The 13,597-nt window shown below is 43.1% G+C and overlaps 1 protein-coding gene across 2 annotated transcripts in view; it reads right to left on the bottom strand.

Annotated features, from left to right (window-relative positions):
• E75 (ecdysone-induced protein 75) overlaps nucleotides 1–13,597 on the bottom strand; it is an 81,088-nt gene that overhangs the window by 52,710 nt on the left and 14,781 nt on the right. Inside the window, exon 1 of one of the 2 annotated variants that reach the window (XM_070661942.1) lies at nucleotides 13,330–13,375. The exons of the other annotated variant lie outside the window; for it this stretch is intronic. Coding sequence (XP_070518043.1) covers nucleotides 13,330–13,360 — 31 coding nt within the window. The 5' untranslated portion in view covers nucleotides 13,361–13,375. Of the gene's footprint in view, nucleotides 1–13,329; nucleotides 13,376–13,597 lie in introns of those variants that run through there. 2 annotated transcript variants of the gene reach the window in all.

Raw genomic sequence — 13,597 nt, 5'->3', positions numbered from 1 at the left:
AGCCTCAAACGGAGCACCGTGGTAAACATTTTTATCATTTCTATCACCCACAAATTGTCCCACGCCGTGCATTCGCAACGCATATTGCGAACGTGTGTACTACGACTCGTACTGTTTCTGAGAAAAAAAAAAAAAGACCGAGAGATAAGACGACTGTTTCAGTTTGTGAATTTAAGCGTATAGTTGCGCCTTTAAACGCGCAAACAAAAACGTAGTTTAAAAGAAAGCGCTATTTTCTGACATTATCGAAAAACTTCGATTTCTTTGCGTATTTTTATGCGCGGCTGTTCGTATTGTAATATCTCGAAATAAGAACGCCAAACCGTCGATTGTTTAATTAGCGAGCAATATCTGGCACAGAATGTGGGTAACTGGGACTCGTACTTGTTTCGCAATGTAACTACAATATAAGAGTGTAGGCTACCGAGGTAGGTTGACTGGAACGATTAGGTCGGGAAAGTCTATCCTACATCCAAACTTGGAAACGAAGCGAGATGGAAATGCATCGGCCAGCAATTTTGCGTGGACTTGGTATAACGAGCGAATGAAATATCTTGCTCGTAACAAAATTAATTTCAACCGCGCTCAATTAAATAAAAAAAAAATTAATTTTTATACGCAGAATAATACAAACATCGTAGATTCTATGTTTCTCTAAAAAAAAAAAAATATTTTTATCTATTCTATCTATTCTTCTTCGCGCTCGTTGCAAGTAACATTGTTCGGCCTACAATTTTCTTCTCTATATTTCACAATCAGTATTCCCAATCGACAATGCGACATATAGAAGCGCGTGAGAACACGCACGCACGCCTGGCCCCACGCGGTTCGAAAATATCCGCGAGATTGTAAAAACAGAATCAATTTGATAAAAATAAAATCGAGCGTAAATATACAACGAGTACTATGCGACAGTCATTAAACGAACTGCGAAATGCAGCATCGATTTCGCAAGAGAAGGCGAGACCGCTTTAATATCGTTGCAAAGCAGATTCGTAATCGTGACGTTGGATTTCCATTCTATTCGTCTTTAAATAGCGCACATTCCTGGGCTTCAAATAGACTGAGGGTGACATAAGCCCCGTTGCATGGTCAAACGGCTCTTGCCGCGCGAAAAAAAAAAAAAAAGAAAAAGAAAGAAAAAAAAAAGCGGCGATAAAACTCAGAGAACCGGCCGAGCGCGCCAGGAGAAAACGGAGGAGGCGAAGAAATTCTCAGATAGATAGGCAGATAGGATATGTCTCGCCAAAACTAGGCCGAAAGTGCAGAAAGCCAGACGTCGTAACTCCTCTACGTAATGCGTTAGCGGGCGTTACGTTATACCAGACGTTACGCTACCGGATAGTCGCCGGTTAGATAAAGTTCCTTCACCCCTTGGGCTGTCAACGGCGCGTTGTCGTAAGTGCGTTTTCACCGCCTTGCAACGATCCGGCCCCGCGCGGCCGTTTATCGACAGATCGAACCGCGGATTTATGCGACTGTCGAAACCCCCCCTGTGTACCAGCCAGTTTCGGTTGCACGGCTTTAACTAGCGCTATCATTATGCCTGTCAATCTGTTCCGCTGATAAAAAAGCGACCCCGCTTTAGGTGGGCCCGGACCCGGGTGTAGTAACGGCCGTTAATTGTGACGCAGTCGAAGATAAAATGCATCTCGTGCAAGTCCGATCGGGCTATCGCGAAAAATTACATTTTCTCAATACCTTATTTCTATTTAAAAAAAAAAAAATTTAATTCGATATCCGCCGTTATTATATTTTTGGTTGTACGCAAATATGAGACTTCGTTTCTACTTTTTTCAGTTGCACCTTGTTATTTTATTCACGTTATTTCGTTACATTCGTTTAATCTATTTCTATTTTATCGTCGAATTTACCGCAAATCGTTTAATCCTTGGTATTAATATCAGTGGCGGGGCGTCATTAAAAAGCGAATAGTAACGCGACATTATTACCTCGTAATACTTATAACGTTACACTTAATTTCAAACGCATCAAGTCCTTTCACTGCGTACCTAACGGTCTTCTCGCGTTGCAATCGTCATGCCTGCGCAAGAATAACAGCTATCCTAGAATTATTTATATGAAAGATACCTAAAGTAGTATTTTCTAAAGAAAAAAAAAAAAAAAAAAGGAAAAAGACAAAAGTAAATTCATTGGAAAAAAATCAACAGAAAATATATAAAGTTTATAAAATATTCGTATTTTATCTAGATACTTAATCAGATAAGTAAAAAAAGTGAAATCTAATTTTAAGTCGTCGTAAGAGCTTTTAAATAGAATAAAAAAAAAAGAATGTATAAAACATTAAATTCAGCAGTAAATCCATTAGGGATCTTTCTCAAATAAGTACCAGAGCAACGACGAAAATGTAGCGATACGCTAATGATTTCGTCAACTCTATTAGCCGCCGTATTTATACTCGCGTGCAGTGTGTCTTATATTAGATACGGTCAAAGTGCAACGTCCTCCGTTCTCCGTCGTCGAGGTCGATCGCGCCGGCCGAGAGCACGGCGTTGGAATATTCAGAGACGGGTCAGAGTATATCTACCCGGCGCGGCAAAATATTTCTATTAAATTTAAGTACAATCGCGCGAAGGCCTCAATAACCGAGAAGTAAGTCAAGTGCGCCCCTTTTTTTTTCTCTCTTTTTTTTTTTGCCGTAATAATCAATCCGATCGGTCGCGAGAAACCTTAGAAGTAAGGCTGAACACGCAGGGAGAAAGGTAAAGCCAGTTCGTTAAATCTCACGTTTGGCTTTTTGCAATTAACAATCCTGCGGCCCCGTGTTATCGCGGCACCTCTTTTGGTTTCCACGCCCGTCGGGAGAGAAACGTGAAGAGATAAATCCGAAAATTGAACTTTGAACAAAAAGAAAATTTTGCAACCCGGCGAAGTAACTCGACTGGATTTTCTCAGGGATCTCGCGGAACCTCGCCTCCGATCGGAGATCTTCGACTCGCGGGGGTGAATGTCCGCGCACTAGGACAGGCTACATCGAAATTGCATACGCGGTTTATTCGTCACGGAACGCAGCCGTGCGCAGGTAAACATGATCCGCCTGAGCAATTGATCGTCCACCTCTTCTCGGTCGGGATTCGCACGTTGGGCCGGTGACCCTTCGCTATTTTTGCGCGCGCAGACACTTCGCTAGAACGCGCCGCTCGATCTCGTTAAAATCCTGCAGCCTTTGATACAAATGGAATATTAATGAAATCATAGATTCGAGACGTTATCTTTTGTCGAAGATTAAAAAAAAAAAAAAGAAAGAAAGAAAGAAAGGGAAAATACAAGAAAGGGAGTTGCATGTGCTGAACCGCGGCTCGAGAGCCAAGTTGGAGAAAGGATATCGCCGCCAACAATTGCCTCATGATTCTAAGAGTTTTCGAATGACAAATGGCTGCACTTTGTACACCGCCACACCCGCTCGAGAGATTAAACTGACGCTAATGCGACCGATGTGTGGTTTAAGACGCGCACGAGATACACGGACAGATACGCGGCGCCCGCTCTCCAGGAAAATTATACGTCGGGCACAAGTGACGCGTAAATTCTAGTGTAACGTCAGCAGAAGGCGGAGGAAAAAATAGAAAAAAAGGAGAAAAAGAAAAAAAAAAAGATCTCAATTACGTTTCGTCACGATCCTTTTCCTCTCCCGCGCGTTACACGTCCCGATAATTACATGCTAAACTAGATAAACGGAATTCTATCATCGCCTTCGCGCTCATAATGAAAATTAGATCCGTACGATTTTCAGTTTACAGGATAGCGACACACAATCGCGCTACGTTATTAATAAACTTCCAACGATCGTAACGTAAGATATATAATTTATCTCTTTCATTTCGTCATCCGATTAAACTTATTATTATAGGCAAAGAGCAAGGAGAGAGAATGTATAAGATATCTGTTTCAATTTATTGGTATACCTTTACTCGATTCGACAAATGGATCGAGCTCTATCTGATTTTCTGAATACGCGAGCGAGAACGACGACTGTCCGGCGATAAGTAAGCGCGAACGCGGGCGGATCGCGGCGAAAGATAACGCTAAAGATTCTCTCGGTACGAGCGTGGCCGCGCGCGAGCATCTGCAGTGAATGCATCTTTGCACTTGACGTACATGACACGCGATTCCGCGGTGGCACAGAGACGCCGAGAGTTCACGGCGGTACATTGTTCCACTGGCGGAAGGTTCTCTTCACCCTTCACCGCGGTTCCACGATCAAACGATCGCGCGCGGTGATCGTCTCCGCGAGGCAGAGCAATTCGTTTGATTAAAAATGAACATGCGCGATCTATAACGAGAACAATTGAGGTAAATAGCACATTTCAATGAGAGATTAGGTAACGCGTTAATCTTCCAAAAAGTCACACGAGTCTCTAACTGGCGTCTCGAATTTCTCGAGCTCCCCGAACCTCCGAAATTCGGACGATCTCACGAATCTCTCAGTTTCTCGGTAAACGATAGAAATATTCCGATGATTCTCAGATGATTTAAAGTTCCGCGAGACTATATTTAGAATATTTTTTTTTCAAATCGATAGGCTCGCCGATCTCGAATAAAAGAACGAGCGGCGCGATATCACGATTCTTAAGCCCTTTGTGGTCAAGACGATCGCACTTCTCGGAGTACCTGGGTGACCTAGAGCATTATTAGATGATATATCGGATTTCCGAGGCTGTAACTCGACGGCCTCCCACGTTCTGGAGACGTGGCCCAGCCTAGCCTAGAAACGGCTAGACGAAAAGCGCACTCGACGCGGAGAGACCGAGGGTACGACCTCGGCGGGCCATCGGCCTGGCACACGGTGACCTCCCTCGATCTAGGGCGCTGCAACTCCGCTCTGACGTCATCTTCGCTCGCTCACTCAACCAGCCGAGTCAACCTGTGCGCATTCAGCTGCACGATGCATGCTTTCTCGAGTGCTGCGGTACAGCTACGTGGCAAATCGACTGATTAGAAACGAGGAAAAGAACAATAGCGAAAATGACGTCGCCCGGTGAAGCTGTCTTCTGGCTCAAGTCCGTACTACGTTAATTAATTTCGCGTGCTCGCGGATAATGCAATTGTAACGTTTACGGCGTAAAATAATCTACTATAGTTATATTTAATGAGCGCCAAATATATATTCAAAAGTCATTAACGAGACGAATAAAAAAAAGGGAGAAAAAAAAAAACTTTTTGACGTATGAAAGACAAACAAGAGGCTTCGTTTAATTTAATTAATTTAATCTTATCTAAGCTAATTAATTTAATCAGGCCTAATTATTAACGTGAAAATTAAGACGAGTGCTAGGGGTCGGACACGCGATGGGGAAGATCGACGAGAAGAAAGCGATTTGGTGTGAGGAGTGCCTTAAGACCGACGGTTAGAACAGATCATTCCGTTGACCGACACTCGGTGCGTTGCCCGAGCGGCCTTCGAAATCGGGGGCGCATATTCCATTTGCGATTAAGGGGTTTGAAAGGACATTGGACACGGACGCACACACGGACGAACGAACGTCATCGACAATGATAACGCGAAGGCGAAAGACAACTTTCGCGCCGTGGCGGCTCGCGTTGCCGCAACCGTGACTCGCGGAAAAAAAAAAAAAAAAAAAAATATGGCAAACTTCTTTTCTTTTCGCGCGGCATTTCAGCCCTACTTTTCAACGCCCCGGCCTCGGTGCCGCCATTGATTTATTCGGACAACCCGCGTCCCTCTCGAGTCGTTACTCCGCCACGGCATATTTGTCGCGTAATATACATTCGCACCATCCAGCTACATTGTGCGCGCACTTCTGACAACTATACGCACCGCCGAGTTATTGCGGAGGAGAGCCGCGGTATACGAAGAAGGGTTGGAGAGAAAGAGATCCCAGACAAATATCGCGGACGCGTACACGCGCGTACTCATCCGCGCAATTAACTCTCAACATCTGAATCTACTTTCGGATGATATAACACCGCCGGGTTTTAGAATTCGCTTAGCACGGCTCCGCGAGCGCCGCGCTTCGCTCGTCGGGTCGTTGGTATAAAACGACAAGTCGGATTGCATGCGATGCGTAACCATAATGTCGCCGGCACTCCGCTTCGGAACGGCGGTAATCCGTTGAAAGCCACTGGCCAGGACAAGGTCTTGCCGAGAGTGCATTGCGCCCTGATAGCGAGGCGGGCAGAGCTCTGCTCCATAGAAGGAGAAACGGATATGTGTATACATATACATGTGTTGAATTGATTCCATCCTGTCTTTTCTGCCTTCTTTCTTTCGGGCTGTTATTCGCGACAGTCGAACGAACCGCCGAGTGAAAACTGTCCCCTTGAAAATATCCTCCCGGTGGAGCCTTCCTTCTTTTTTTTTTTTTCTTTTTTTTTTCCCGGTGCCTTTATCTCGCGTCTTCTCGTCTGTCTTCTTCGCTCCTGCTATCTACCGCTCGTTCCGTCCGACTCTTAATGTCGCTGTCGCCGTTCCTCTTTCGGATCCACGAGACTGCTTGCTAGCGAACGTCCCCATTTCCGAAGGCCGTGCGCGGACGACGAACCACCGCCGTCGAGGACGGGGTGAGCGGCTTGGCCGCGCAATTCGTTTTTGCGCCTTAGGGTGCTTTCACAGTCTTACCGTATCGATAGACAACAAACGTAATTTTTTTTCTTTTTTTTCCTTCTCTTTCCCCTCCGAGCTCGCGTTTGAAACTATTTCCTCGGCCCTTTGCAATAATAAAAATAACTCGAATTTATTTTCGAAGATCTCGAGATGGTTTTTGATTTGATTTGAATGTCTAAATTATAATCTTCACGACCTTTTAAATGTCATTTTTTTTTTTAAATTACATTTTTAAATTACTATCATTTTTATTGTTACCAGATGGTAACGTTCTACTTTTAGAAAGACCGATTTATCCTAATGTGAGCGCGTATCTAAAAAATATAAAAGAGTTTGTTTTGTAGAGCACGAAAGCGTATCACACACGACGAGTGCGATATCCGTAATATATGTACGTGCATGTGATTACAATGTTAGATATAGCAGGAATTACACATCATCGAGTGATTTATTGCAGATACTTTCTTGCCGGATCCTCGAAACTTTAATTACGACGATAAAAATATTAAAATTAATAATATACCCGTGTACCACTCTAATACTCGAATAACATTTAGCGCGGTGGTCTGTTATTGTAAGATATTTGCGTTGTGACGTAAAACGGTAGCAACGACCGATAACGAAAATAAATGATATCTCTATGCAATATTATTAAGAAAATGGCATTCGAGACGGAGAGATTCAACGAGAAGAGGCAGAGCAACGTTTCATTTCTCAATATTTAAACCTTCTAGTGAAGTCATGCGGTTTCCTCTTTTTTTTTTTTTTTTGCGATATAGAAAATAAAAAGAAAAAAAAATTATTAAACGACCTGTCCGATTAATTCCAGAATATTAATCCAACGTAAATGTTTTGCTCGCGCACCGCCGAGATTTATGCGCGACTGGCGTAAATGAATAAAGGCGAGCGGCATTGAATGGATATTCATTTCTTCGCGTTATCTAAGCGGCAGTTTTAGCAATAAGATTGGAGCCTCGCGATCAGGCTTGCGTGCCTGCATTCAGCCGCTAATGAATTTCACAACGGCTGCCTGCCTGTTTCGCGACTACGAACCGCTTCGCCTATCCGTGGGCGGATTTATCCTTGGTGCTTTCTAGCGCGGATGAAACTCAAACGATGAATGCATTGAACAGAATCCGTTTCTCGTAGAGCACTTCAGAAGCGATTAATGTTTACGATCCTCGTTATCTCGTTTGGCGCCTGAGAGAGACCGGGAGAGAAACGGCGGGAGGGCTTTGAAGACGCGGAATCTTGAAATATAATAGAAGATCGAAATAATGATCCGCATTATAATCGAATAGCCGATAACGGACGAAACAATAATCGCGGTGCAAAATTAATAAGTCTATCACTTCGAGAGTGAATTTCTTAGAAATTCGCTGTGGTGTAACAAACGCACACGCGGACTCGAAAGTTCCTGATTTCGTAACGTTGTGAACGGACTTCGAGTTCGACGTCCGCGCTACGGCATGAATTCGCCGTTTCATAATAGTCGATCGAGCACCAACAAATCTATCTTCCACCGAGCGAGAAAGCCGGAATAAGTATTCGCGATTCGAAGCGGCAGCTTACGATTCCGACGGCAAACATTTTTACGAACGACTTCCGCTCTCTTTAATGATACGAAGACGGCGACTCGTTCGATAAACGCATTAATGAAACCGGAATTTTTCAGCTCCGGATTAAAAAGATCGTCCCGAAAAAAAAAACCAACGCAAATCGGTACAAATAAACTATTATACATCACCGTTATTATTTTATTTTAGGTACGTGATACGCTTTTTTATTAAATAAAAAAAAATAATTATTCGATTTCAATTTTTCGATTCCAAATTTTCTCTAAATTGATTTTTCGCAGCTCCACATTCGCGCGGCGTTACTCTCGCAACGAAAGTGTTGGCAAAAACCGAGCGAAATTCTCCGCTAATTCCCGCGAGCAAAACGGGTCGGGCTTGTATCGAGCCGAGCGACAACGACAGTACGTTATTAGAGGCGTTTGATGACGCAAAGTGCGGAGGACGGAGAGGATGGGCCGGGGTACGGGGAGAGGAGAGCAGGGATAGCGAGAGAGACTTGCCAGGTCGTTGTTCTCTCGCGTTAGTGGGACACTTTCGGCGTTACTGGCACGCATCGCGCATACGTACACACGGGCTCTGCTCTCCGTACTTTCCTTCGGCGCTGCGCCGAACTCGCCCCGCTCGCGAATCGCAACGATTAATTCATTTCAATTACCCTCCCATAACAATTAATTAATTGCACGTTTCGGCCTTCGTTTGAACCGAGTGACCGAGCTTGATTCGGAATAGGAAGACTGGGGGGAGGGGGAGGGGGTGGATCATTTCAAAGGGAGCGTAACGACAAATTCGAAGCGAACGGTGCTCGTTTAGAAAATTTTCCAATTCAAAGTTCATTCGTTTGAAAATCCTTGACGATCCTCGATACACTATCCATTCGTTCGCACTTGCATGCACTCACACATCGCACCGGAGCTGATACGTACGTACCGACTCGCGTGTGTTAATACGCTCGCCTTTCGTATACGCGGTGTGTCAGTGAGCTGGCCTAGATTCTCGCGGGTTCAACATTCGCTATCGAGGTGACTGCTGCTCGCTCTCGGCTTGCTCAACGCAACCCAACGACCGAATAAGCTCCCACCGAACGCAGCCACTGTTCGTGAAACGGTGTCCAACAGGACCTCCTCGCTATAAGCGACCGATCGTTCGCGATATCAACGGAAAGTTCCAAATAGTCTCCCAAGGTCTGGAAGAATTTGAGGCGCACCGCGATATAGAAAGATAGATAACAAGAGATAATCAAAGGAATAAAAAAATTTACATAAAATTTCGGATAAGAAAAATAATTAACTGTTACAATTTTCCTGCCGCTTTTTTTAATAACGGCGTAAATTAATGCAAAGCTTGAGGAAAACGTTCAACCTTTGTTTTTCAATGAAAGTTTAATCTATTAAAAGCGTTCGATAAACGACTATGAAGAAAAAAAAAAAAAGAAAGTAAAATAAAATAAAAACTTGAACTCCGAGGGCTTTCATTGATTTTAAGGAGTAAAATGCCGATCAAGTATTGCCGGGAGGTTGAATCTTTTGGGACGATATGTCTCAAAACGTTCGAGAAATTTCTGAAAGCCAAAGCGAAACTGAACTACAGTTACCGGACTGATTGCTCAACACGGAGGCCGGGGTAACTCCTCGTGGTGCAGCGACCGTTCGAGGACGCGTTTCAAGCAGTTCAACGCGTGCTGCCCGCCTACTTTTACTTTCGCGCGCCGGCATCGCGTTCCAACCGTCGTAACGGGGCTACAGAGAGCTATCGATCCTTGATCAGATCAATTAAACCTGAGGAAGCATGATAAATTTTAAATTCTTCCGATAACGGACGCGGGGAGATGTGATTTTACCCGATTGTGACGTAGCGTTAAACATCGTAAGCCCGAGCACTGGAAAAAAAAAAATACTCGGGCAGCTTTTGCATACAAAGTTTTTTTCGTACGTATACGATTTTAGAAAAATAAAACGTTATATTCTTGCGAAGAAAACGCGAATCATTCAAGATTTATACTCGCTCAAAAAAATTTTTTTTCTAATTTATTAATTCCTTTTTTTTTTTTTTTTAATGAAGATTCTCAGGAAGAAATACATATTAATAAAACCAGAGAGTTTGCTCAGTTTTCTCGGCAGCGCCGTTTGACGATTCGATATTCCTACCAATTAGGGATGTAAAAATAAAAAAATCGAGTGTCGATCTCGGTTATATCACTCTACATATAGGTCCTTATGCAATTGGAAGTGTCGAAATTGGGAAGTAAAATTCCATTACCTAACAAGACAACGAATAACGCGGGAGCGTAGTCGACTGTGATTGCGATGGTTGCACAATTTCCGGGATAGAATCCCGTAAGATTAGGGCGCGTTATAGATTTGCGCGGTGCGCGATTCGAGCGCATATCTGTTACATGTCCCGGCAACTCGCGGCGCGTTTCGTCATCGATGGGTGCTATCGATTCGGCGTCTTTATATCGTAAAAGCTTTTCTCGTTTGCATCTTCGCGAAAGTAACGCGTCTACACCCGCGATTGCAATCTACTGTTCGAGAGTAATTTGTTTCCCTTCAATCTTCCGCGCGTCCGCTGAAGTTAATGATCGTTAGAGCATCGTAATTGGCCAGAATGGTGCAAGTAATTATTTCGCTACGTGATACACGTAGCGGGTCGTATTCCGCAACGTACGTACGTCCGTTATATGTCTTGCGGCTTAAATCGGTTACGTTCTACTGTTTTCACCGCGAAAGCGAAAGAGAGTGAAAGCGTTTCATCAAGTACATTAACCTAATGAAGGAGTGGCATCTTGGAGAAATTGCACGACTCGATTGCAACTCGGGGGGGTAAAATTTAGTCGCGCCCGATGACGTAATAAATTCGCAAGCGGATAAAATAACAGCGCCTGGGCGACAAGTTAGTTCCCTCAATTTCGTGCGGTTTCCGATTCGATAACAGGGACAGATATGATAAGAAAAAGATTAATAAATAAATAAAAAAATCTTTCGTACATGCAGGAACACGAGGGAGAATATCTCGCGGAAATTTGACGTCTCGTTCCTCAACCGATTAATAAAATGTCGCGGTGAGTAAAGGTGTTCGACGATTCCGGCGAACGTGACGTCGCGAGACTTTAACGAGAATGAAAGTAAAAAAAAAAAAAAGATTAATAAATAAATAAAATCCTGCCGGTTGAGAATCGCTGGCTAGTGTGTAATAGTTTCGATCGAAAGGAGGTTACGGAGTGACTGAACTTTGACTTCGCTCGTGTGCGAGAGTCGGTTACGTGCACGCACACGCACGCAGGCACGTTTAGCAAATACCATCGCAGACCTGAACAAACCAGCCGGCGCACTGACATCGTATGCACACCAGTGCATCGGAATCTATACAGTTGATCGGCGAACCACTCGAGTCGCCACGTGCCGCGAGTAACTCATAGCGTAAAGGATTCGCAGATGCATCTCGCAAAGCTGCCCGGCAGCCTCCAACTTAACCGTCCGAGACTTGTTTGCGAGATCACCAGGCACGTGTCTCGATAATGTAACATAAACCTAAATGTTTTATCGGAATGCACACATATGCCGTCTTGTGCTTGGAAATAAAAAAAAAATAAAAGAAATAAAAAAAAAAGGAGAAAGGGGTAAAAAGGAAATCGCAAAGTGAAAATTCTATCGCCGCTTTACGGCCAACTTTCACGTTATTAACTGAATACCATTTGAAGAAGTTGCATTAGTAGTGCCTGCGAGCGTGTTAGCGCGAGTGATTGAAAAGAAAGGGAAACTTCACACCGAAGTCCGAAGCGTGCCGTTTAGACTATCCAATCGAAATAATAAAGACGTTAAAACGCGAGTGGTTGCCGCCACAGAAAACAATCTTCGCTGTTGAACCATAATGTAAAATTGCAAAAAACATAAAATAAAATAAAATAAAATACTTTAAACTCGAGCTAAATACGACGCGAGTGTAAGACTTGTGTCGAATAGAAACTCTATGTTCAGTCAAACTGGAACTTACTTAAATTACTCTTTTCTTCTTTTTTTCTATATCGTGTACGATTACTATGTCGATTATAATTACCAGCATAACCGACAAACTCATTTGATAGCGAAACGTTTTCAGTTTCGTCATCATATGAGTTTGTCGATTATGTACACGTGAAACCTGTTGCTGTACAAAATGTTTAGCGTTTGAACAGTCAGTATACGTGCCGAAAAGCAGATGTCGCTCAGCGATACGACGCTAGCAGACTCTATCGGATGTATTGTAAAACAGAGCGATCTGGCAAAGCTTCTCAAGCGTTTTCTTCCCTTTCTGTGGTCTGAACTGTACTGCCACCTATTCGTTCAACCGACCCGTTGAAGCAGTAATCTGCTCGATATAGAAGTTACCTACCCGACTGACTTTAGTCTGATTTTACACGCGCTTTGTTCTTTATCAGTCGCGCGAACGTGACAATTTAGAAACTAATCACATACACGCACCTTTTCCTAAATTATATACTATCAATTTAATAATTAATTAAAAACCCGTAGTTTTATATTTTATTTTTTTTTTTTATTATAAACGATAATACGCTATCACGTTTTTTTTTTCCGCAAACGATAAGAAGTTAATTTGTTACATTTTTATTTCATTAACTTGCTTTCCAGGACGGTTCTTCAGATCGTCGAATTAAATTGTTCTACTTAGGCGAGAGAGATTAAAGATAGCGTTTATTTCGAAAATAGAATTAATCTATCGAAACCTCTTCGAAAAGATTTAATTTATCCTTATCGGGATCTATTCTATTGATTCTATGTAATTACACTCCATACAATTCTCTCCGGGGAGCGTTATTAGCGAGTCGCAATCATTTCTTTCGCGCCAGGTCAATGCACCCGCCGCGCCGCAAACTCTTTCCGTATTGTTGACGAAGTGAGAGGATAGACGGTCGGATTAAGTATCCTTACTGCAAAAGCACATTGCACAATTGCATTGCCGCAAATTGCGTGGTGCGCTACGCTGCACGCGTGTGCGAGTCTCATTTTAGCTACGAACGACCCTTAACGTTCTCGCAGATTCGGTATTCGCGATCGCCAGGCAAAGCGCGTATGCGCGGCAAATTATTCATAATCACGTCAATTTTTACGAGAAAATAAGAATTAAGTTAAGTTATGGGACAGCGTATATTCTTCCGTATTCTAAACTTACTTTTATTAACGCCTTTAGCGGCAACGGTCATCGCTTGAATGCGAGCCTTTCTTTAAAGGCAAAAAGAAGTCATCACAAACTTACCTGAAACAAAAAAAAAAAAGAAAAATTATATTAAAAAATTGTTACTTAATCGTAAATAATTTTATAAATAGAGATATGAAAATTGTGGCTGTTATTGTAAAGAATGCATTATTTTTGCATTTTGTAACAGGAGGGCGGTTGAGAGAGAATGAGAGAAGAGAGTTAGAACGCAGTTTCCTACAAA

Source organism: Cardiocondyla obscurior, linkage group LG09 (genome assembly GCF_019399895.1).
Source record: "Cardiocondyla obscurior isolate alpha-2009 linkage group LG09, Cobs3.1, whole genome shotgun sequence".
Taxonomy (NCBI): domain Eukaryota; kingdom Metazoa; phylum Arthropoda; class Insecta; order Hymenoptera; family Formicidae; genus Cardiocondyla; species Cardiocondyla obscurior.
Note: the sequence above shows the minus strand (reverse complement) of the source record. Positions and strands in the feature narration are given on the sequence as shown.